The sequence below is a fragment of the Cucumis melo genome, chromosome 12, assembly GCF_025177605.1.
Source record: "Cucumis melo cultivar AY chromosome 12, USDA_Cmelo_AY_1.0, whole genome shotgun sequence".
NCBI classification, from domain to species: Eukaryota; Viridiplantae; Streptophyta; class Magnoliopsida; order Cucurbitales; family Cucurbitaceae; genus Cucumis; species Cucumis melo.
The window spans coordinates 12,914,915-12,939,840 of NC_066868.1; the positions used below are offsets into that span (position 1 = coordinate 12,914,915).

Here is a 24,926-nt window from a genome sequence, read left to right on the forward strand (position 1 = left end):
GAAAATCCAGAAAATTTGAGCGTAATTGTAGAATTGAATTTGAAAGTCTAACAAATAAATATCGTATATATGTAATAATATTATGTATATAACAGATATTAAGCATTAGAATTGGATATATATTAAAATGGAAAAAAGATAATCTGGTTCAATAAATGGAAGATATTAAAGCGTGTATATGCAAAAGGATATTTTCAATAATATTATGTATATAACAATTGAATTCATATTTTTAAATAGAAAACTAAGAAAAATAATGTAAACATCATTGATAGATATGGAAACTTCAGGGAATTTGAGGATAATTTTAGAATTGAAATTTAAAGTTTAACAACATTACAACATAAAAATTTAAATTAAAAGTAAAAAACATAATAAATAAAGAATAATTAGTTTAATAAGAAAAGCTTGCATCTCTTACTATTATGACTAACACGACCACAACGGTCACATTTTGTTGGGTTTTATGACCTAAAACTCGTAGATAGTAAATATAATCAATTTACCATTATTAATAAAGTGTTGTATTATTATAATTTCGATAAGTGTTATTAATTATATTATTAATTTTGTCTTAATAACCTAAATCCAATAAACTAACATTCTAAGCTGTTTGATGAGTCTTAAACAGTATGTAGAGACATATGGGGATTAATGTTCAAGATCAGCTTAAACAGTCTATAGTATAGGGTTTAGGTTGGGTACTTTATCCTGTTAACACTATGGATACGACTCACTTTGTATTTGATACAAACACATTGATCTAATACGTTCATGTATGCGACATGCGAGTGAGGGTATCCTATGCAATGAGTTTGCATAAGACCGGACCACGAAATAGTAATCACCAGATGTAACTCCATTAACTAGTTGGGTTTTTATTTCATTAGGATAACCTAGGTAACTTAGTCTTAATCCTGAGTGTATTATGAACTCTTGTTTGTGAGGGATTGTCCTTTGATTTGTATGGGTGAGAGTGGCCAGATTGCCGACTCAATATGCTTATCATTTTTGGGACAAGACCGAGTGGGGAGCTGGGAACATAATGACACAAGATGAAATTCACTCATTCCCACCTTTAGGGTAAGTAGATTAGTGTTCCCTTAAATGGTGTCTCCAAGACTTGAACAAATGGCCCTACCCTCTCTATGGCACGAGAGGGGTTTCTGTTTAGTGGTTGGACCATAAACAGATTGTTCATTAGAGGAGCACTGGTATTTAAGGACTAGAAGTAACCTAGAGGTAAAACGGTAATTTGACCCAGCTGGTTTTACAAACACTTGTGAAGGACTGACTTACTGGTATTGGTCTATATCCGTGGACACAGAAATATATCTACAGTGAGAAGAGTTCAGTTGTGAGTCTTTAGTGGAGTGTACACACAGTTAACGAATATTGATTAATGAGGTTAATGAGTTTAGCCAATTAATCTCATATCGTTGTAGCTTCTGATTTATAGGTCCAATAGGTCCTCTTCTTAGCTCATAAAGAGTAATGAGATTTATTTATATTAGTTGTAATTTGAAATATTCAAATTTACTTTGGGAATTAACATAATGTATGTTGATACATTATAATATAAAGTTTATATTTTAATTAGACTTTATTATATAAATTTAATTTTGGATATGATTCAAAATTATATTATGAGAGAATAAAATATTTGAATGAGTTCAAATATTAATTTAATGTGAATTAGATTCATATTAAAACTACAGGTTAAAATTTAATTTGTATGTGATACATATTAAAACGAGAGAAATTTATATTTGAATATGATTCAAATTTTAGATTAAATTAAATATAAGATATTTAATTTAGAAATTAATTAATTGAAGAATTAATTAATAGTTTAGTTTAATTTGATTTAATTAAATTAATTAAATTAAAACTGTAGATTATGTGAGAGATATTCATTTAAATATGATTTAAATGAAAATATTAATTAAATATGATTTAATTAATTATTAAATTAATTAATTAGTTTAATATATATTAAGTTAATAGGGAACGTGGGTGGTTTTCCCACGTTCCTATTTATTCTCCCAACTTCCCACTTCTTCCGTCTGACTAAGAAAGAATTCTTTGCGTAACAAAACAGGAATTCTATGATTTTGTTTTTTATCATCGCATTCTCTCTAAAAAAACATTTCTCTGAAAAAATTCCCTCAATCCAATTTTGGTTCCCACAAACCATCTTAATTGAGAATAGGAAGGTTTCCAAGTGGTGGTGCCCAAATTGGTGTTTGGTAGATTTAGAGTCGTCAACAAGAGTAAGTTCTTCTTCTCTGTATTTTCTTTAGAGCATATTTAGTCATATAAATTATTTTTATAATTTTACCAATTTATTGGTATTTTTTAAGATTCCAATTAAAATTGAGTCTATGTAATCCTTTCACTGTAAAGGGCTTTTTATCCATTCACATTTAACGCGCCTCTTGAATTCCATTTTAGAAGGAATTCTAATCTTCTTGGGTCGACCAATTGCACGTTTTACATTCAGTGGGATGATGACAATCGACATAACATCATCAGGTATTTGCCATTGTTGATGATCGCCTAAGGGACTTATTAGTCCTCTATATATTGAACTCAAAGTGTTGTTCAAGTAAAGAGGTGACACATATGACTTAATTGACAAATGTTTCATGGTGAAAACAACACATGAATGCGCACAAGGTATTTCCAATATATCCCACATTCTGCAACTACAAACCTTCGAAAGTAAGTAAACCTCATATTGGGAGGTTCCATCGATGACCTGGCATGTCATATTGTTAATTGGATTAACCTAAAATGCAAATATACAAAACAATTATATAATGTATATATTCAATATGTTGATGTATGCAGAATATGTAAGTATATATAAATGGAGCATACATTCATTGATTGACTACGTTCAATATGTTCTCTTAATATACCTTCAATTCTTTTTGTAAAATCTATAACTTGATAATCAGTTTCATTTTTTCGTTCAAAAAACCATCTCTACAACATCATTCGCAAAACCTCAAGCATAGAACATATTGGTGGTCATGGCAAAATTCAAACTTAGCCTTGATCATGGCAGAATTCAAACTCTCAGATTTATTAGTGGTCATAACATTATATCTCCTACGTGGTGAGTACGTACGAGACCATTTAGAAAAACCAATGGATTTAAGCTCCTCACGTATATTAGGGGCAGAAGATTCCAACAATTGTGCATCTCATGTTCAAAGTCTACAACATTATAAGCCTTCCCACATGCATGAAATACGTTATCGACTATTCTTTTGTACTTCAACTTCAGGTTCCTAAGTAAATGAACAAAGCACATGCAATGTAGAACGTTGGGAAATACTACCTCTACGGCTTCGCATATACTTTATGTCTGTCATATACTATTACAACGTCATTCCGTCCACCTATAATTCTCTTCAATTGGTTGCAAAACTAGGTCCAAGAGGAATCATTCTCAGAATCGATCACACAAAAGGCTAGTGAAAATATTTGATCATTGGCATCAGGTGTTGGAGCAGATAAGTATCATCGTACTTATTCTTCAAACTTGTTTCATCGATAGAAATTACTGGACGATAATGTTGCCAACCAGAAATGGAAGTAGATAATGCCATGAAGAAGTATAGAAATCTACCATCGTCCTTGATAACCATAACGGTAGTCTGTCTATGATCTGTTAATAAAACATCTACTGAACATGTATGTCCAGAATCCTACTTAGTAAGAACCTATAATGTCCTATCCCCATGAAAACAAAAGAAGCACGCAAGGACCATTTGCAATCTTCAATTACACATTGCAAAATCAACACTTCCTTATTTGATTTCACTGTAACGTATTGAAAATTGTCTCTAATAGCAATGACTTGTACAAACTGTTTGAACAATGATTTGGTTGAAAACATATCGTGGATTTTCAATACAAAGTTGGAATCTACCGTAGAATATCTTTGTTTTCAAAAAAACGACCCCCCATTATCATGGATTTCAGTTTGAAAAGAACTTGACAACGATGAACCCAAATAAATTGATAAAGGGCTAACAAAATGAACAATAAGGGCAATATGTCGCTCAACATTTGATGTTATTATAAGGTAAACCCATTTAACATCGTTATCATATTCATTATAGTCAGATCCTTCTTAACACATTCTATAGGATATATGCAAAGATATATATCAATATTGTTCATATCAATAAAACTGCCTAACTTGGATCTAAGACTTGTGTACAATTCTTTATAGCATATGGTCATTAACTGTTATTTTGGACAGACTAAAACTAACATAATTGTTTGATTTATTGGAAAAACCATTGAAATAGACTGCAATTTTGGTCATCCTGCCATAAAATATTAGAAATATATGTCATAAATATTATATGTTCTAATTAAGAAGTGATATATATATTAAATCACAGAAGAAACATATAATATTTTTTTGTTACTGTATTCAAATAAGTATGTATTATTGTAACGACCCAACTCCTTATACTGAATCGAAGTCATTACTAAATATAGAACAAGTGGTTTAAGTCGAAAAATTTTATTGAAAAGCACACGGTTCAAGAAATTCATTTATAAAAACATAAACAAGGTAGTCATGCAAAAAAAGTGTAAAAGCGTTCTGAAGTCCTACTCGGGCCCTATCTACATAAAAGATAGTGAGAAATGAAAAGTACTCAAACTCAAATGCTAAAATCTGAAATAAGAATAAGCGGAAGCGGTAGTCCCTATGGCCCTCCACGGTCTCACTTCGGGTCGCTCGCCAGCTTGCCCTTGCCCTTGCCTCGTCCTCTACCTGAAAACATAAAATGGAGAGAATGAGTATAAAAATACTCAGTAAGGGACCCACTACTAGTCCCACTAGGTGCCTGTTAACTTCCTGTTAGAGTCCTGATAACTGGTACCCAATCTCTGGCACGTTCCCGAACACGTGCAATCATGCGCTCCCGTAGGAACGTAACTCTGGTCTTCGATGCCCCGGGGGACACCTAGGACAGTCGGGATGCGAGGACCCCGTCGAGTCACTCGAGTCATGTCTACATCCATGCTAGACTGGCGTCCCGTCGGACCACACAGTCCTCAATAGGTGGTGATCCCGAAGGACACCCATGCAGGTACGACTCTAACAGATTAAGCTAACAGGTACCCTAATTGCAGTATACATACACATGGCATCAGCATATAACATGTCACATAAATCACCTCTACACTCTCTCCGTCCCGACATTCGTCGTAGCCATAACAGCTCTTGCCACACATAACAGGCTATAGCATAACTATATCGTCATTTGCATCATACTAACATTTATTTCAGGCATCGTACTGTCTAATTCTCAATATGCAACATAGGGGCATACACAGTCTCATACTTCTAAACATGAAGCTAGTAGTAGAATCTCTTACCTGGAGATCTACTTGTCGAGTCCTAACCGCGAGGCAGTACGCTTTCCAAGCGACGAAGTCCTAACTGTTTAATAAGTCGAAATTCGTAAATAGGTCGCCAACGACTAACGGTTCAAGACTCAATTGAAATAACTTACCCTAGAAGGAGATTGCAGTGCTCGAGCTCCTACTGAAGAAATCCCGCGCTGCAGCAATTTCTTGGTCCAAGACGTCCCTTGAGGAAAATAATTTAATTTAGACCCAAATTAATTTAACTAACGTCCGAGCATGGAGTCTTACCGGAAAAACCACAATAATTAATTAGATTACCAAAATTTAGGTGGATGGAGCCAAATTAGTCCTGGCGGCTCGGCTGGAAGAAGACAGGACCGGCTCGGCTTGGGCAGACGCGGCTCGGCTCGGCACAGGGATTACGCGTGCGGCTCGGCTTGCAACAGGGGGAGACGCGGCTCGGCTACACAGAAGCGCGCGGCGCGGCTTCACACGCGGACGCGGCTCACGCACGGATGCACGCGGGCGCGGGTCGGGTTCCGGAAGGTGGCGCGCGTCGGTTCGGGTCGCGGGGCGGGTCTTCGGTCGGACCTTTGCGCGCGAGGCTTCGGCTTCCGGATTTCGGGTGGCGCGGCGGCTGCTGGTGGTCCGGCTACCGCGGCTTCGCTCGGCGACGGCTACAGACTGGCGTTTCGGCTGCGCTTGCGTCGGATCGAAGCGGCGCGACTCGGCTGGCTGACGGGTTGGCTGCGGACGCGCGAAGGTGGCTTCGACTCGGCTTCGGCGTGCGAGAGACGGCTGCGCTGCGTCGGATCTACGCGGCGCGGCGTGGCTGGCTGCAGATACGGCGCTCGGCTGCGCGGATGAGGAGCGGCTCCGGATTCGGCTTGCAGACGCGGTGCGGCTGAGATGGTGGTTCGGCTCTACTACGGCCGGCTCCGAGGGTTATTTTTGCAGCTGGCGGCGGTGGCGTGCGGCGGCGTGCGGCGGCGGCGGCTAGGGTTTTTTTTTTTTTCTTCTTTGGGGAGATGATGAGTCTCTTCAATTCCCAATGCCTCTTTCTTAAAAGAAATAAAAAAATAAAAAAAATAATAAAAGAAATCCCTAAAACCCTCTTTTCTCTCTCCTCAATTAAACTACCCTTGACCCTTTCCAAGGCCATTAATTATTTGCTAAGCCATTAATTGATTAATTCACCCCCAAATTTCAAAATTAAAAAAAACCAACCTTGGTTTAATAAAAATACTTAATAACACTAACCACACTTAATAATAATGCTAGTGGTCAAAATAACAAAGGAAAAAAATCGAAAGAATGTTGGGCGTTACAATTATTGTAAATAAGAATGGGTATATATATATATAAAATAAAAGAACAAACATATCATATTTTCCGATAAATGTATGTCAATTTATATGTATTATTGTATATATGAAAGGGTATATCTACAATAAATAACATAACCAATATATCATATTTTTTGGAAACTGTATGTCAACATATATTTATAAATTGTATATATCAAGTGATATATATCTAAATGCAATATTACGGAATAGAAGTTTAAAACGTTCTAGAAAATCTACGATGTAATGGAGTAAGGAAAAATATGAGGAATTGAGGAAAACAACTAACCAGAAGGATGAGGAGAACAAAAAAACGAAATAAACTAAGAATCGGTGAAAAACTAAATCAGAATCGGTAATGAAGGAAATATGATTATGTGAATAAGAAAACTAGATGTACTGGAATTGAAAGAATGTTGCGATTTTTCCGTGACGGAATCAAGATTACTTGAAGAAAACAGAATTGACTGAAGAAATTAATGGAATTAGAGAATAACAAGTTGCCGGCATCGGATGAAAATTTGGGATGAATTAGGCGGTGATGAAAATATTATGAAATATAATATTCATTACTGGAATTCATTATGATATTTTTTGAAAATTACTTCCATATTAGTTAATAATGAATAATATAATTAAGAAAATAATGTAACGTTTAATTCATTACAATGATAATGAAACATTAAGTACTATAGTATTTAAGAAAATTAGAACTTAGAAAATAATGAGCAATATAATGTAAATAAGGAAAAATATATATTTCAATTTCGAAAAACCTATATAATTAATGTTAATAATAATGTTAAAATTGTCTTAAAAATATAGAAAATCCTAATCGAGATAAAAAAAAATTTAATTTAGGACATTTGTGAAATATCATACTCAAATTAGATATTTTCTCTAAATTTTTCTTTATTAAATGAATATCTTACTTAAAAATATTTAATAAAATCAATTTAAGAGATATGTATACGTAGAAAAAAGTAGTGAGAAATCAAGATTGAAACTAAATTTATTAAATGAATATCATAATTAAAAAGATTTAATAAAATCGTTTTGTGAAAAATGTGTATTAGATTTATATATGTAGGAAAAAAAAGAGTAATGAATAATCAAGATTGAAGCTATCTTTATTAAATAAGTATCCTAATTTAAAATATTTAATTAAATCGATTTAAGAAAAAAATAGCAGTAAAAAACTCGGTTAGAATAGTCTCCGCTTTTAAGACAGTTTATAATAATACAATTTATAATAATGTTAATCCCAAACATAGAATATAATAGTCTACATCGTACACTAATTATCAAACTATTATAACTATCAAACTATTATAATTCAGTTGGCCCTTCAGATTTCAAAAGGAGTTTAAAATTAGAGGAAACCATAGAAATAGCAAAATCCTGGATAGAAAAAAAAATAACAAATCCCAAAATTACTTTGATTTATGACAAAACTACATGATGAATTTTTCCAATTTTTTTGGCCCAAATTTACCCCTTCACGAAGGGCAATTGCTCACATACAAATATGAAGGGCAATTGTTCACATACAAATACAATATATTTATTGAAATAAAAAAATCAAACAAAATATCACATATCACGAATACAATGTATTTATAAACAAATTCACTTTTGATAAGTCTTAACTAAATCAAAAAATATTTTGTTGTTGCAAAAGATTGAACTAACAATCCTTAAAGATATGACTTTAGTTTCAAAATCCCCTAATTATTAGGATACAAAATCAAGTAATTAACGAATTTATATATTTCATATTATTTATAAAAAAATATATTAAATAATACATATTACAAATTTTTAATAACAACTTCAATCTACATGATCCCTAAAATCATCGATTTGAATTCAAATTTCCTAAAATAACTTCAAAGATAAATTCAACTATTTCACATTTTTTATTTTTCAAATTATTTATGAAAAAATATACATAAACAATAAACAATACATATTTGATATTCTAACATTATTTTTAACATTATTTTCTACCCTATTTTAAATGTTAGTTTTAATTCAAATTTGTAACACTATTTTAAAATCTAAATTTTACACCTTAATTTTAGATTATTGCTTTGAATTTCTAAAATTATGCCAAAGATAATGGATAATCCCTTAATTTTAGCATTTTTTTATTTTTCAAATTATTTATGAAAAAACATACAAAAATTATGCCAAAGATAATGTTTATATATCCACTCTAATTTTACATGTTAAGCCACAATTTTCTCTAGTTTTAATTTAAAAATTTTAAATTATTTTTAAATTAAAATTTTATACCTTAATTTTAGATTGTTTGTTGGAATCCCTAAAATCATACCAAAGATAGTATTTGTTATATATCTCACCCTAAAATTACACTTTAATTTTAATTTAGTTTGAATTCCTAAGATTATGTCAAATAATTTTATATATTATTGAATTGCAGATATTTGATTTTCAGTTTTATCATAGCATATGACAAATGTATATAAAATTATTGTTTCATAAATTATACCCACACATTTTAAATAATGTTACCAATTTAAAAATATATTAGACAATAATTTAAGATACATCCGTCATATGTTATGATAAAGCTGAAAATCAAAGATTTGTAATTTAATAATATTTTAGCATATATACTTAATTATTTCCACACATTTTAAATAATTTTGCCAAATTAAATATACTTGAGTACTCAGTAAACATGTTTCCTTTGTAGACTGTAACAGACGATGTGTCGGATGAAAGAGATGCTATGATGCGAAGCCTAAAGATTGAAGGTGCGAATGGACGATTAAAGATTGGAGATGTGCCAGACGAATTTGATGATTGGAGATTAAAGTGGAACGAATGATTGAAGTTGTAAATAAGATTGAAGTTGAAGATTGAAGTGAAACGGACGAAGTTGAAGATTGGAGATGTATCGGATGAAGGAGATGTGAAGGACGATGTGAAACAGACGATGTGTGAGACGAAGGAGATGCAAAACGATACGAAGGATGAGATGCGGATGAAGTTCGAGTTTTTCAATTTGAAGCAGACAAAGTTAGAGTTTTCAGAGTAAGGGAAGGAAATGCTTGAAGATTCTTTGTTTCCAAATTCCAAATAATAGAAGATGTGAAACAGTGATCTATACAAATTAAATGAGATTTGATAACTTGTAGAGTTTTGAGAATGTGATTTGATGGTTTCTTTTATGTTTTGAGGGAAAAGTAAGAAAAGTAGATTATTCAATTGTGATTGTAGAATTTTATTTAATTATAGGATATTTGTTGAAGATTAGTTTAGAAATCACATTTGTCATGTGGTGGTATATTTCAGACATTGTCCCCCAATTTTTATTTTAAGATACTGTTTCCTAATTTTTATTTAAAATTCGTATGTTTTGCTATTTTGTTAATTTAAAAGTAAATTTGCCGTTTAAATAAACTAACCCTTTAATTTTGCTAATCTTTGTTGTCGGAGTTGAAACACTTTACCCTAACCCTCCAAATAAAAATCCGATCTTTCCAATTTTCTCATCTTCTTCCTTCCTCCTTCGCCATGCTGACCACGAGAAAATGGTTGGCGATGGCGAGCCTTCCATGATGGCGTCGTGCTGTCGCCGCGAGCGTTTATCTTCTTTGTCTTGGTCTCGCAGCGTTTCTATTATTTTTGACGAGTTTCAGCGGTAGTCCACTCTCGGATTGGTCCAAGTCACTTTACCCCCATCCATACCGTGCATTTCTGCAAGTTTGAACACTTTCGAACACCAACCATCTTAAATCAGAGTCCATTTGGGTAAGATTTGGCGAGCATTAATGCTCTTTTGCCATTTCCAATTAAATTAGTAGTCTTTAGAAGTATTCCTCTTGAACGCTCTATCGGTATGATGTTAATTGAACGCTCTATCGGGTGAATTTTGAAGTATTCGATTAATTGTAAGTTTTAGCATGCGTTGAATCATTTTGGACCTGATTAAAGTATGTTAGATTAATTTCTAGCCTCACGGAATCTTACTGTTGTAGTTTTGGACTAATTTGGAGTAATCCATTATACTTCATGGTAGATATTGGGTAAGAATATCCCTCTTGAACGCGCTATCGATATGATCGTTTATTGTTTAGGCTTTGATGATGTTTGTTCAAGGAAGTGAACTTTCGGTTGTCATTGAGGTAAATAGTTTTTGCATCTCTTTCAAAATATAATGTTGACTTTATATAGTGATTTGTTAAGAGTTTGAAAGCATTTTGAATGTTTGAATGTATGTTTTGTGTGATTTGAGTATTGGATATGTCAAATTTTGTTCTGGGGAATATGTGTTATGTTGTAGTTAGCCAATTTGTGTAATTGACAGTAAATGATATGACTGAAACTTTGTGAGGTTTTTTAAGGCCTCCATTTTCCATGTTTCAGGACAAAATTTGCAAGAAGCATTGCCGATTCCAAAGTCAGGGTTTCTGGTGTTGCTTGTGGAAACTGAATCTGATAAAAGTCCTTAATTTCCAATAGAGAAATGAATAGGTTTTTACATTAGAATCGGAGGTAGTATTGTTTGATCAAGGGACTTTCGAGCTTCCCCTAAAACTATTTGATATTTGTTGCAACAGAGTTTAGGAGTTTAAAATGAATGGAAAATCTATGTTCCTACGCCTAAATCGATACCCCAACTCTTACCCAAATTCTGAAACACATGTTTTTGATCATAAGAAGTCGGCTTTTCTATGGGTTTTGATGAGACACAAATCTAGCGGTGGAATGAGACCAAAGAGAAAAATATATTATAGAGTTGCTGAACTGGACAAAGTCATGGACTTGCAAAAAAAGCCATCCCTCATACTAAAGCTTATTAACATTATCCAATCTCAAAAGCACAAATTTATATTATTGAGGGACCTGGAGAAAGAAGTAGGATTTGTCCAAAAATGGAACTTCATGGCTGTTATTGAGAAGTACTCTTCGATCTTTTATGTCGGCTCTGGAAGTAGTAGAGTGCCCCCTTATGTTAGACTCTCCAATAAAGCTGAAATGATTGCTAGTGAAGAAGATAAGGTAAAGAGTGCAATGGAACCAATCTTGGTAAAGAATTTGAGGAAGCTGTTGATGCTGTCAGTTGATTGTCGAGTACCGCTTGAGAATATAGAATTCATTGCATCTGAATTGGGTTTGCCTTGTGACTTCAAAACTTCATTGATTCCTAAGTACCCTGAATTCTTTTCAGTGAAGGAAGCTGATGGGAAAGCTCATCTAAATTTGGAAAACTGGGATTCTTCACTTGCAGTCTGTGCTCGAGAAGATGGATTTGGTAAAGCTAGAGATTTATCTTCTTGTGGATCTGGAAAAAGAGTTAGAATCTCAAAAGATGGCAACTTTTGTGGTCCTTTTGCATTCAAGATGTGTTTTCCTCCTGGCTTTAGGCCAAACGCGAGTTACCTTGAACATCTTGAAAGGTGGCAGAAAATGGATTTTCCTTCCCCGTACTTGAATGCGAGGAGATTTGATGTAGCTGATCCGAAGACAAGAAAGAGAGTGGTCGCAGTTCTTCACGAGTTTCTAAGTTTGACAATGGAAAAAAGAATGACTTCAACACAATTGGATGCATTTCATAGGGAGTTTCTTCTACCATCTAAACTATTGCTTTGTTTAGTAAAGCATCAAGGAATCTTCTACATCACTAATAAAGGTGCAAGGAGTACAGTATTTCTGAAAGAAGGCTATGAAGGGTCAACTTTGGTCGATAAATGTCCTTTGCTGTTGCACTCTGATAGATTTCTTTCACTGTGTGGTAGGAGGGACGTGAGTTGCAATACACACCAAGTTAGTTTATAATCACATATTTATTGGAAAAAAATTGCATGAAAAGTGAAAGGAAGCTTAATGCTCGTTGGATTTCCCAAGATATGAAGTAATGAACTTCGTTGTTGTAGTTTGGTGTTTTCGTACACCAATTAAAAGAAGGATGTAAAGAGAAAATAGCAAGTATTCTTTTAAGTAATTTTACCGGGTAAATGTTAGGTTTGGTGTATACATTATAATATTTTTGGGAAAAATATGAGTTAGAGTTGGGATTTCCATCATCTAAAGATATCTAAAGATATTTGACATATTTAAATTTTACACAATCTTAAACATTCCCTTGATTCGTTAAAGTTAGTTAACAATGATAATTATCTTCGTCACTGTTACTGTATTCAATTCAAACCTTCCTTCATTGATACAATCAATATTATATATGGAAGAGTTGGACTCTTGAAAAGGTTGAGATCTTCCTTTGGTGCTTAGCTCATTGAAGTTGGAATGGATAGCCATGAGTGACTTAAAAAAAGTGTGTGAATTGGTTTAATTTTCTATTATGTTAGTCTGATGATGAAGAATCCTTGACCTCTTAAGGTTTGTTTGGTCCAAGAAGTAGAGTGGAGTGGACTATTGGAATTCCCTCCACATTTAAGCCACCTACTAAGTTAATTGGGGATTAAGGTTATTCAAACATCCTTCACTCCTCAATACTCCTCGTAATCTCCTTCTCTCTTCCTCGTAATTCCCCTCCCTCCTTCCCTCTCCCTTCTTCTTTTTCTCCTCTCTCTATTCTTTATTTTTTCTTTTATCTTTTGATCCTTTTTCTTTTCCAGTATTAAATTTGTTAATTGAAAACTCTAAAAATCTATAATAAAAAATCCAGAAGTCATCATCAAACACAACTTTTTTTCCTCCTCTTTCTTTTTCAATTAGATTAATCTATAATAAGAAAAAAGGAATAAATTATAATTACCATTTTAATATATTCTTCTTTTAGTTCAACTTCAACAATTGGGGATATGAAAAAAATCGATTGGGGATATGAAAAAAATCGTTTAAGAAATTTCGATGTTGAATTATGTTTAATTAAGTAGAGTCTTTTTTTGTTTATTAAATTATTTAATTGAGTTTAATATTTTTACTGAAATCATTTTAATTTAAACTTAAAATCTCCATGCCAACGTTTGATTTCCTATGAATCTTATCTAAATATTTTAATCTTAACTAATAAAGGTCTTGATTTCTATCTAAATTATAGAGAATTATCTTGGATTCTATTGTTTTTTATAAAAAGCTAGTACTACTATATTTTGTTTAAAATATATTTTTGACTTAGATTAATACTCATTAAACTTTTTTAAAAGTTAAAAATACTTATCGCTAGTATATGGTAAAAAAAAGGAAGAAATGCTTAGATGTAATGTAGGTTTTTGTAGTAATTTTTTGTGACAAAATTAAATACAATGATCCTTAGATAAATTTCAAGATGCATTTATCTTTATGTATCTCATTTTTTATTACACATGAAAAATGAATTAAGACTATGTTTATTTTGGAGGAAACGTAATCTATCAATGATAATTTGATAATTTTAAAAGTAGTATGGTCCATTTGATTATGTTTGTTGTTGTGTTCTATAGTTATAATGAAATACAAAACTACTAGCTTTATGTAAGAAAAATTGTACTTCATGTATAGTGAAAAACCCAGTTTGAAACTAAATTTATTAAATGAATATTTTAAATAACCAAATTTTTTAAAAAATCAATTGAAAAAAATGTGTATTTTATGTAGACAAAAAAAAATAGTGAAAACTCAAATTATAATAATTTACATCTCAAACACATCTCGTAATAATACAAACTATAATAATTTGCATCCCAAATGTAGACTATATGTAACGACCCAACTTTCCGGACTAAGCTGAGGCCACTACTCAGTGCTAAGACTCGACCACAAAACACAAAATTCATAACGGACCGGTTGCGATTCATTAAAACGTTAGAAATATTACAAAAACAGTTTCGGGCCCTATTTAAATCACAGTCACAAATGTTTCAAATAAAATACTCAGGTCATCAACTCAAAATCACAAAATCAAATATTCTAACAAAATACATCAGCGGAAGCATAAAGAAAACCAGACGCGTCCATATGGCCTTCACGCATCCTTCCTGCCTCTCGTCGGTCTGCCCCTCGCTGTGCCCTTACCTGAAAAGTTTAAGAAGAGAAAAGGGTGAGTATAAACATACCCAGTAAGGGACCCACTACTGGGCCCGTTAGGGAACAACAGTTAACTTCCTATTCAGGGGTACCCTACATAACAGTCTAATGGTTCCGTAGAATGCACATATCAGTCTCGTGATCCCGAAGGATCCACCTATCAGTCTAGTGATCCCGAGGGATGCACATATCAGTCTAGTGCTCCCGAAGGATGCACATATCAGTCTAGTGCTCCCGAAGGATGCACATATTAGTCTAGTGCTCCCGAAGGATGCACATATCCGTAAGGTACACTACCCCATAGATGAAGCTAACCGTTACCCCTCAGTCCATACTAAACCGTCTACAACAGTCATACCCCAACAACATTCATATTACAGTTCCGCCATAGGCTTTGCCAGTCAGATAGTATAGGTTTAAACAACTACACCCGCAGTTGCTATACGCGTTTCCAATTCGCACACCATTAATGACCCCTAGACCCAGTCAACTAATCAATCAAAATCGGACTCACCGTCCTTCCCCGACCAAACTCCGTGATCAATGTCCAGACCAATGACTACCACGTACCTAACCGTAAACTTCAGGGTCCATCGACATAAAATTCCAATCTACAACGTAGCCCATTAACATAACCACACTATACCGAACATCCAGCATCGGGGTCTATCCGCAAGCAACTCCTTACACCCGATAGCACACAAGCTACAACTAGCGGTCGCGTTACCTTTACATCAGACAAGAGTATAACAACAATACTTAAAAGTCAAACACACATACATTTATTCGGTACAGTTACTAACGTGTAATCCCCTGTGGATTACTACGTTTCCAGCCTCGATGCGAGGTCCAGTAGTAGGAAAACCCTTACCTGAAACTCGGTTATGCCCCTCGATCGAGTCCACGCTCAACGGATCCACCTAAACGAAAACACAAAGGTTTTAATCGATGATACTAGTAGAAGTCATTTTAAATGGTCCTAAGCAACATCCGTTGACTTACCCAAGGAAAGGAAACTATCTCCAAACAAGCCTGCCGCGGAACCCGAGAACTTATACGTCAACTCCTTAATACCTTCAAGGGATGAAAGGTAGGACCATATCTTATTCCAATATTCAAACTCGAATCGGATGTAGCAACATTAGGAAATTCATCGAAAACAATCCTTACCGAAGACTCACCGTGACCCGAAATGCAGGGAGGAAAATATGGCTTAGGTGGCTCGACTCAGCTTGGCTCACCCTCGGCTCGGCTCGGCTCGGCCTTGGCTCACGGCTCAGCTCACGGCTCGGCTCACGGCTCGGTTCAACTTGGCTTGCGGCTCGGCTAGCAGCTCGGCTCAAGTCAGCTTACGGCTCGGCTCGGCTCGGCTTGTGGCTCGCGGCTCGGCTCGGTCTTCGGCTTGACTCGGCTCGCAGCTCAGCTCAAGTCAGCTTACGGCTCGACTCGGATCTGCAGCTTGAATCGCGGGTCGGACTGGAAGCGGGTCTCGTGTCGGATCAGCTTGAAATCGGGGCGACCACGAACATCGATCTTCGGCGTTCGACAATGGAAACGCTCCGCGGCTTGGAGGAGTCCGACGACCGACTCCGCTTCAACGCGGCGGAGAGCGACAGGGCATCGGCGGACACGGTGGGATGAAGGACGCACGGCGGCGTCCGAGTGCGTGAGATTGAGAGGGAGTTCGGAAATGGATGGGCCGCGGCGGACAAAAGCTGGAGCGGTGAGATTCCGACGACGGAGACGGAAACGGTACCACCACAGAGAGAGGGAGACGGAGAGAATGGATGGCGACGGCGAATGCGGAAGAGAGAAAGCTGGGAGACGGCAGCGGCGGCCTGCGTGTGGAAGACGTTGAAGAAGAAGAAATGGAATGGGGGGCGGCGCGCTTTAGGGTTGATTTAAAAAAAATATTATTATATATATATATATATATATATATATATATTAAATAAAAACAATAATAATTTATAATAAAATATTAATATTAAATAATTATATGATATTAAATAATAATATTAATATTAATATTAAATAATAATAAAAGTATTAATATTAAGTTATAATGATAATAATGCCTAACAATAATAATATAATTAATATTATATTATTATTTTATCATTTTACAAAAATTTTAAATTTCCGAAAGATTACATAAAATGATAAAAAAAAATTTTACCTCGAAAATTCAGGGCGTTACATTCTTCCCTCCTTAGGGAACTTTCGTCCTCGAAAGTTTTATTCCTCGAACAGTTTGGGATAACGGGACCTCATGTCGTCTTCTCGCTCCCATGTAGCCTCTTCCACCCGGTGATTCCGCCATAAGACTTTAACCAAAGGAATTTCTCTATTTCTCAACATTTTCACCTCTCTAGCCAACACCTCAACGGGTTGTTCAGTATAGCTCAAGTTTTCATCAATCTCTAGTGGCTCGTAATCCACTACATGGGATGGATCTGGCACGTACTTCCTCAACATAGAAACATGAAACACATCATGAACTGTAGAGAGTGATGGTGGCAACGCCAAGCGATAAGCTACAGGGCCAATCCGCTCCAAAATCTCAAACGGCCCAACAAAATGGGGACTCAGCTTTCCCCTCCTTTCAAATCGTAAGACACCTCTCATAGGTGCTACCTTTAAGAACATTTTGTCCCCTACCTCAAACTCAAGATCCTTCCGTCTCACATCTGCATAACTCTTCTGCCTACTCTGAGCGGTATGCATGCGTGATCTAATCTTCTATATCGCTTCGTTAGTAGACTGAACTAACTTAGAACCCATCAATCTCTGCTCACCCACCTCACCCCAGTAAACCGGGGATCTACAACATTTGTCGTACAAGGCCTCAAATGGTGTCATGCCAATAGTAGCCTGATAACTGTTATTATAAGCAAATTCCATCAAATGCAAGTGGGAGTCCCAGCTACCTGGAAATTCCAATGCACACGCTCGCAACATATCCTCTAAAACTTGGTTCAGGCGCTCAGTCTGACCGTCAGTCTGTGGATGGAAAGCTGTACTAAAGTCTAACCTCGTGCCCATAGCAGTCTGCAAACCCTTCCAGAATTTGGAAGTGAAACGGGCATCTCTATCAGAAACAATCGACACTGGCACTCCGTGTAATCTCACTATCTCAGACATGTACAGCTGTGCCCACTTACTAGCAGTATAGGTGGATTTACCCGGAACGAAGTGCGCTGATTTGGTAAGTCTGTCCACCACAACCCAAATCACTGTAAAACCCCTCAGAGTTCTCGGCAGTCTTGTAATGAAATCCATGGACACGTTTTCCCACTTCCATTCCGGTACGCTCAAGGGTTGTAATAAACCCGCTGGTTTCTGCCTTGGTGCCTTAACTTGCTGACACACCAAGCATCTACTAACAAATTCTGCTACCTCCCTCTTCATGTTACGCCACCAATAAACCCGTTTCAGGTCCTGATACATCTTCGTACTACCTGGGTGCATGGAAAATGGGGAATTGTGAGCCTCAGATAATAATTCTGTCTTAACCGCACTATCTGACGGCACACAGAGGCGTCTCTCAAACAAAAGTCCACCATCAGAGGATATGGAGAACTCAACCGCTTGCCCTGCCTCTGCTAGGCCACGTTTCTCAACCAAATAAGGATCGTTACCCTAAGCATCAATGATCCTTTGCTTCAAAGTCGGCTGTACCGTCAACTGGGCTAATTGCATAGTGACTGCCCCCACTGACACTGCAATCTCAGCCCGCTCGAGATCCCGATGCAATGGGGCCTGTTGGGTAATAAGTGCTGCTGAATGTGATACCTTTCTACTAAGAGCATCAGCTACCACATTTGCCTTGCCTGGATGATACAGTATCTCACAATAGTAATCCTTCACTAACTCAAGCCATCTTCGCTGTCTCATATTCAATTCCTTCTGAGTAAAGAAGTATTTCAAGCTCTTATGATCCGTGAAGATCTGTATCTTTTCACCATATAAGTAATGCCTCCATATTTTCAAAGCAAAAACCACTGCTGCCAACTCTAAATTATGTGTAGGGTAGTTCTACTCATGACTCTTCAACTGACGAGAAGCATAAGCGACCACCTTACCCTGTTGCATCAAAACACAACCCAAACCCTTCTTGGAAGCATCACTATAAATCACAAAACTGCCAGAACCATCAGGTACAGTAAGAACCGGTGCGGTAACTAGTTTCTGTTTAAGGTTCTGGAAACTGTCCTCACATGCCTTGCTCCAAACAAAAGGAGCTCCCTTCCTGGTCAACTGAGTAAGAGGAGTAGCTATACGAGAAAAGTTCTCCACAAATCGTCGATAATAACCTGCTAAACCCAGAAAGCTACGAACCTCACTGACTGTGGAAAGTCGGGTCCAACCGGTGACTGCCTCTATCTTAGCTGGATCCACAGAGACTCCAGCCTTAGAAACCACGTGGCCCAGAAAGGACACCTGTTTCAGCTAAAACTCGCATTTCGAGAACTTTGCATACAACTTATTATCCCGAAGTGTTTGCAAAACTATACGTAAATGCTCCTCATGTTCGGCCTCCGTCTTGGAGTATATCAAGATATCATCAATAAACACGATCACAAAAGTATCTAGGAACTCCCTAAACACTCTGTTCATCAGGTCCATAAACACTGCCGGAGCATTCGTCAAACCAAAAGACATCACAATAAACTCGTAGTGTCCATATCTGGAACGAAATGCTGTCTTCGGTACATCACCATTCTTAATCCTCAGCTGATGATATCCCGACCGAAGATCAATCTTAGAGAACACTATGGCTCCCTGTAACTGGTCAAATAGATCGTCGATCCTGGGCAAGGGATATCTGTTCTTTACGGTTACCTTGTTCAACTCCCGATAGTCAATGCATAGACGCATCGATCCATCCTTCTTCTTAACAAATAAAACGGGCGCACCCCAAGGTGACACGCTCGGTCGAATGAATCCCTTATCAAGCAATTCTTGTAACTGCACCTTCAGTTCTTTCAGCTCTGCGGGGGCCATTCTGTAAGGGGCTCTGGATATAGGAACCGTGTCCGGCTCCAACTCTATGGCAAACTCAACCTCTCTGTGAGGAGGTAACCCTGGAAGTTCTTCAGGAAAGACATCCGGATAGTCCCTCACCACCGGTTCTGATGATAGGGATACATCGACCTCTCTAGTATCCACCACGCTCGCTAAGATACCCCAAGTACCCTGACTGAGCAGTTTACTGGCCCTGATGGCTGAGATTACCTGAGGCAACGACCTTGACCCTTCTCCCTTAAATTTAAAACTGGCCATCGAGGGAGGGTTAAACATTACCTCCTTACGGGAACAATCTATGCTGGCGTGGTTAGCGGCCAACCAATCCATACCCAGGATTACATCAAAGTCGAGCATATCCAGGACTAACAGCGTTACTTCAATCACATGGCCTGCTATCTCAATCTGGCATGCTTTCACCTTTTCCTTCGACAACATACACTCCCCGGAAGATGTATCAGTCAGGGTTCACTAAAAACCAACAACATCGTTCCTTTTGTAGGAAAATATTCATTTTCATGATCATTTAGGATCTTATTTAATAGAGAATCCGAAAACAAAAAAAAATTGAAAACAAGAAATTCAATAAAAATGAATTTTATTTTATGTTTTCATATATGTATTTGGTGACAAATCCAAAAATTAAATTCTAATTTAAAAAATGTTTTAAATATGTTTCATAATATATATGGATAAAATTTTAGTGGATAATAAGTTATTATTTTGTTTATGAATGTAATTTATTTTTAAAAATTTGATTAAATTACAATTTTAATTTTTATTATTTAGAGAAAGGTAAAACTTAACATTTGATAAAACCTCATATATATGGCATCCATAAATAGTCCTCACACATCAAATTACATTGTAATTTAACGTAAAATTTTTGTAATTACTATTTTATAATTTATAATAGGACATATGGCATTGTATTTCTAAATGTTTTACATATGTTTAATATAATTTTTTTCTTTAAAATTTAAAATTCAAATTCTAAATGCTTGAACAAACAGATAAAAAAATTGTTTTACACTATTTATCATAAATTCCAAAATTAGTTTTGAAAACAAAAACATAAAACAGAATCCAAATTTTCTACCAAAACTAGCCCTAGTTTTTAAAATTAAACTTATTTTTCCCTTTTTTTAAAGTGGTCTTTCCTTATCGCAGAGAACTCTTAGCCAAATTTCAAAAACAAAGATAAAATTTTCAAATCTTAAATTTTAAGAAAGTAAATCAAGAAGTAAGAAATTCCCCATATCCATGTAAATGGCATTAGTAGTGTCTACACACCTTTAGGAGCCATTATTTTTCTCTGTAATCACAACACAACAAATCATTTCTTCATGGAGCGAATAGTTAAGTAAGAATGTCACAACAGATAATTTCAACTATTACGAGAATTATTTATCTGCTGAATCAACTCTGAAAATATGAAATACACTAAGAAATCTTCATTCCAACCCACCCGGCCAAAAAAAGAAAAAAAGGAAAATAAAACAAATTGAATGGGCTTGTTCGCCGTGATCCACTCACATTATAACCATTATGCGTTAAGCATTTAAGCTAAAAAAGAAAAAGGTTATGCTTATGTTTGTAAAAGCTCGAAAGTTTAACATTGAGTTTGAACATTGTGCTTCGGAGCTTGAATTAGGCGATACATATTAGCTTTTTACAAAATAATGGAAACAGAGTATTCTTCTTCTTTTTTTTTTTTTTTTAGAAACGATAAAAAAAAAGTATTTACTCAAATATCATCATTGAAGAGAATGTGAAAATGAAATCCAATAAAACCAAGTCTTTGTCACAGAGCATGTCTCATCCTGTCACTGTCTCAGGGTCAATTTTCCATGAAAGTAAACAGAAATAAGGCCAAAAAACCATTTTCAAGGAGAAACGTCAATATTGACATAATGTATTCTTTAACCAAGATCCATATGCATCTTGATTTTTGGTTTATTTAGCAGAGGAAAGGAGAAAACTCACCTCCCAAGCTTCAGATGCTAATGATATGAAAATGACTTCATTGGTTAACTCAATCATGGACTTCTTCTGGCTTCTTTTTAGATTTGAGATACCATCCGAGAGCACCGAGAATAGTTACAGTTCCAGCTACAACAGCATAATTGCGTTGTTTGTCAGTCGATATTTTCTCCGATGATGCTCCTGATGCTGAGGCTGAGGCTGAGGATGAACCTGAGGCAGAGCTGCTTGGAACGGAATCAGCTACTGACTCTCCTATCTTTTCTTCTGGTTTAGGTCCCTAGAATTATAATGCATTTGTAGCCCAAAGAAGATTAGAATATTCAGCTCACACAAAGAAAAAGAAAACTATTTTACCATTTACCAATAGACCTAGATGCGTGATACAAGTCTGACTATCAAATTTATTAATCAACATATATCATGGTAAGTTTTGAGAGCATTCCATCTCTCTCAATTTCTCCTAAGAAAACTCAACAGAAAACACAGCCAATGATACCTCCAACTAATAATGCTCTCCCCTTAAATCACAAAAACTCTTCCCAACCAAATTCTACTAACAGGAAATAATGCAATATAAATGGACCTCACAATCCCTACATAAACCTCGTTACATTCTCGATTCTTTCTCAGACACCTATGCTAGTAAAACCTTAAAGATTTGGGGCCATCAATACTCAGCCCCGCAAAACAAAAACATGCAATTTAAGAGAACCGTAAAAGTTTACTATGTGAAATGCTAGATTATCCAAGATCCCATAATTTCAAACTCTAGATTCCCAAATGAAAGTTCAAAGAAACTATGAGCATACCTTGCGTGCAAGCTTCTCCAGTTTTTCTTGTTCAGTTTTCTGCAAAATTTCAACAAAATGAAATATGGATAGAAATAAGGTAAAAAAAGACCACATAAGCAAGCAGACGGTAATGGAGAAATGTTCACTCATATGAAGAGAAATAGCTAAACTCTTGGCATTGAAAAATCCCCAAGACTTAGCACTTTGATGCTTCAACTTAGAGACTTAGACAAATGTTCCACATGAAAAGAAGAATTTATTACTATTATGCTCTACCTGGAAAAGGCCTAGAAAAAGAAAGTGCAACTACCTGGAAAAGGCCTTTTATTATACTCTACTCCATAATGAAGAACTATAGAACTGCACTAAGAAGAATTGAAGAAGCCATTTTGATTACAAAGTCATGGATCTCTACGGCAATAGAAACCAATTCTCTACTTCAATAAGACCATCATACCCACTATAAAATGGGATGTTAGAGAAATATAAAGGATTCTAGACTTGTTAGTTTGGCTGTTTTATTTAATTGAAGATTAGCCAAAAACAGACTCTAAAGCTGTATATTTACAGGCATTTAAGAAAAAGCTGAAATAACCTAACTAACAAACTAACAGGAAACAAAATAAATAACTAACGCAAGACCTACACTAGCTGGTAAACAAAAAAGCTCACAAAGACATAATAGAAACAAAATAATCCAGATGGATTACAAGAAAGCCCCTTCCAGATAAAATAACAACTGGGTACATCAAATCCGTTCCCTTCATTTTTGATACTTGAAATAGTTTCACTTTATACCACTGCTTACTTAGCTTGTAGTAGGGGACTATTTGTCTCAACGACATCAATGTCTAATCAATAAATTTTGAAATGATTTTGTTTTTAGTACAACAATTGCGGGAGTGAGGATTGAACCTCCCACTTTTAGGATGGACCTCCTTGAACCATGTACTTTGATACCATATTAAATGATCGATTGACCTAAAAGTTTAGACTCATGGGTGAATGGAAATTTAATGATATATTGTCCAACACACTTAACATACAATGGATTTTGTAAGTACGTTTGCATGAAAAGTAGTTAAGGGTCTAAGTTTGAATGGAATAAACTACTTCGTACAGGCGTACCATTGGTTTTAGTCATCCTGACCATTTCTTGTTTGATCATTCTGATTTCGAACAAAAAAAAAAAGAAAAAAAAAAACTAACATAGAAAAGAATAGTAGACTCAACCCATCGAGAAACTTAACATCTCAAACAAGCAAGTTGTACCAGCAACAAGCAAATACACCATACTTTTTCTATTAATCTTTGATTATAATTATACTTTTTCAATGCTTTGTAATCATAATCTATGAAACAACAATCAGCATAATCCTAACATAATCAGAAAAGCCCCCCACATAAAAAAAAAAAAAACGTAAAAACCAGAGGTGGGTGTTTAGGGTCTAGATGGGGACCTTGATGTAGACATTCTCAGCAGCCTTTTCTTCCTCGCTGAGTATCTTCCCGCTGCTCGAAAACCTTCGGGAAAAGATTCTAGCGGCGGTCCTAGCTGCTGCCATTTCAATTGATCGCCTTTCCTAAAAAGATGAATACGATTGATTGAATGGAAACATTAGATTTGTGGGGAAACAAACAATGGAAGCTTGAAGAAGATTACTTACCGAAAGAAGAAGAAGAGAGAGTTAGTTTTGGGAAGAAAACGATGGTAGTTGCCGAGAGGAGCTGGGCAATCGAGTAGGGTTTTGTAGATGCAAAATTTCCGTAGGCGAAATACGTGGAGATTGTGCGAATAGAAGCCCTTCAATTTAAGAAATGAATCGATACTCGTTCCACGCTTGGAAACGTGCAGCTCTCATTTTGGGAGAAATGTATTTGTACACATTAACACAAGATGTACGATTTGGGCCCAAAATCATATTTATTTGGACCGACTGAAATAATAATAAAATTACTTTAATGATAATTTTATTTTTAAATTGATAAAATAGTAAAACAGAAAATTTTTAAATAATAAATGGGAGAACAATGTTTCCCTACTTAATTAACAAATGTAATTTCTAAATACATTTGTAATAGAATCCACAAATACCCTATAACCAATACAAACTATACACTTACCCTTGGGACATGACCGCTCGAGAACAAAGACTTCTTCAACGATGAGGAGAGCATGCCCTGGTGCGGTAGCGTGGTACGGAGAAGGATGGATGGTGCAACAAGCTCCACGAGAATGGGAAATTGTGACGGTGGCGGCTGCGTTCGTGGAGAGCGATGATGGCGGTCGGAGCTTTGCGAACAAAAATCGGTTGGAGCAAACACAGGCTTCAGATCCGGGCGTCGCGACGCAGAGGAGATGACTGATGGA

At 35.7% G+C, this 24,926-nt stretch overlaps 2 protein-coding genes across 5 annotated transcripts; one reads left to right on the forward strand and one right to left on the reverse strand.

Annotated features, from left to right (window-relative positions):
- The first annotated feature begins 10,204 nt into the window (after nucleotides 1-10,204).
- LOC103499943 (protein WHAT'S THIS FACTOR 1 homolog, chloroplastic) lies at nucleotides 10,205-12,808 on the forward strand. 4 transcript variants are annotated; one of them, XM_008463109.3, is made up of 3 exons: nucleotides 10,205-10,532; nucleotides 10,801-10,906; nucleotides 11,148-12,808. In XM_008463109.3, exon 3 carries the CDS (start codon nucleotides 11,358-11,360, stop codon nucleotides 12,558-12,560), a length of 1,203 nt encoding a protein of 400 aa, XP_008461331.2. In that variant the 5' UTR covers nucleotides 10,205-10,532; nucleotides 10,801-10,906; nucleotides 11,148-11,357; the 3' UTR covers nucleotides 12,561-12,808. The 4 variants fall into 4 exon arrangements, with proteins under 4 accessions (XP_008461331.2, XP_008461348.2, XP_008461341.2 ...); XM_008463126.3 differs by having other exon boundaries at nucleotides 10,859-10,906; XM_008463119.3 differs by lacking the exon at nucleotides 10,801-10,906 and having other exon boundaries at nucleotides 11,126-12,808.
- Nucleotides 12,809-21,538: 8,730 nt separating this feature from the next.
- On the reverse strand, nucleotides 21,539-24,454 carry LOC103499925 (uncharacterized protein At2g27730, mitochondrial). The gene is made up of 4 exons (XM_008463076.3): nucleotides 24,223-24,454; nucleotides 24,016-24,138; nucleotides 22,574-22,612; nucleotides 21,539-22,041 (listed from the first exon to the last, which is right to left on the reverse strand). Exons 2-4 carry the CDS (start codon nucleotides 24,118-24,120, stop codon nucleotides 21,814-21,816), a joined length of 372 nt encoding a protein of 123 aa, XP_008461298.2. The 5' UTR covers nucleotides 24,121-24,138; nucleotides 24,223-24,454; the 3' UTR covers nucleotides 21,539-21,813.
- Between the last annotated feature and the right edge of the window lie 472 nt (nucleotides 24,455-24,926).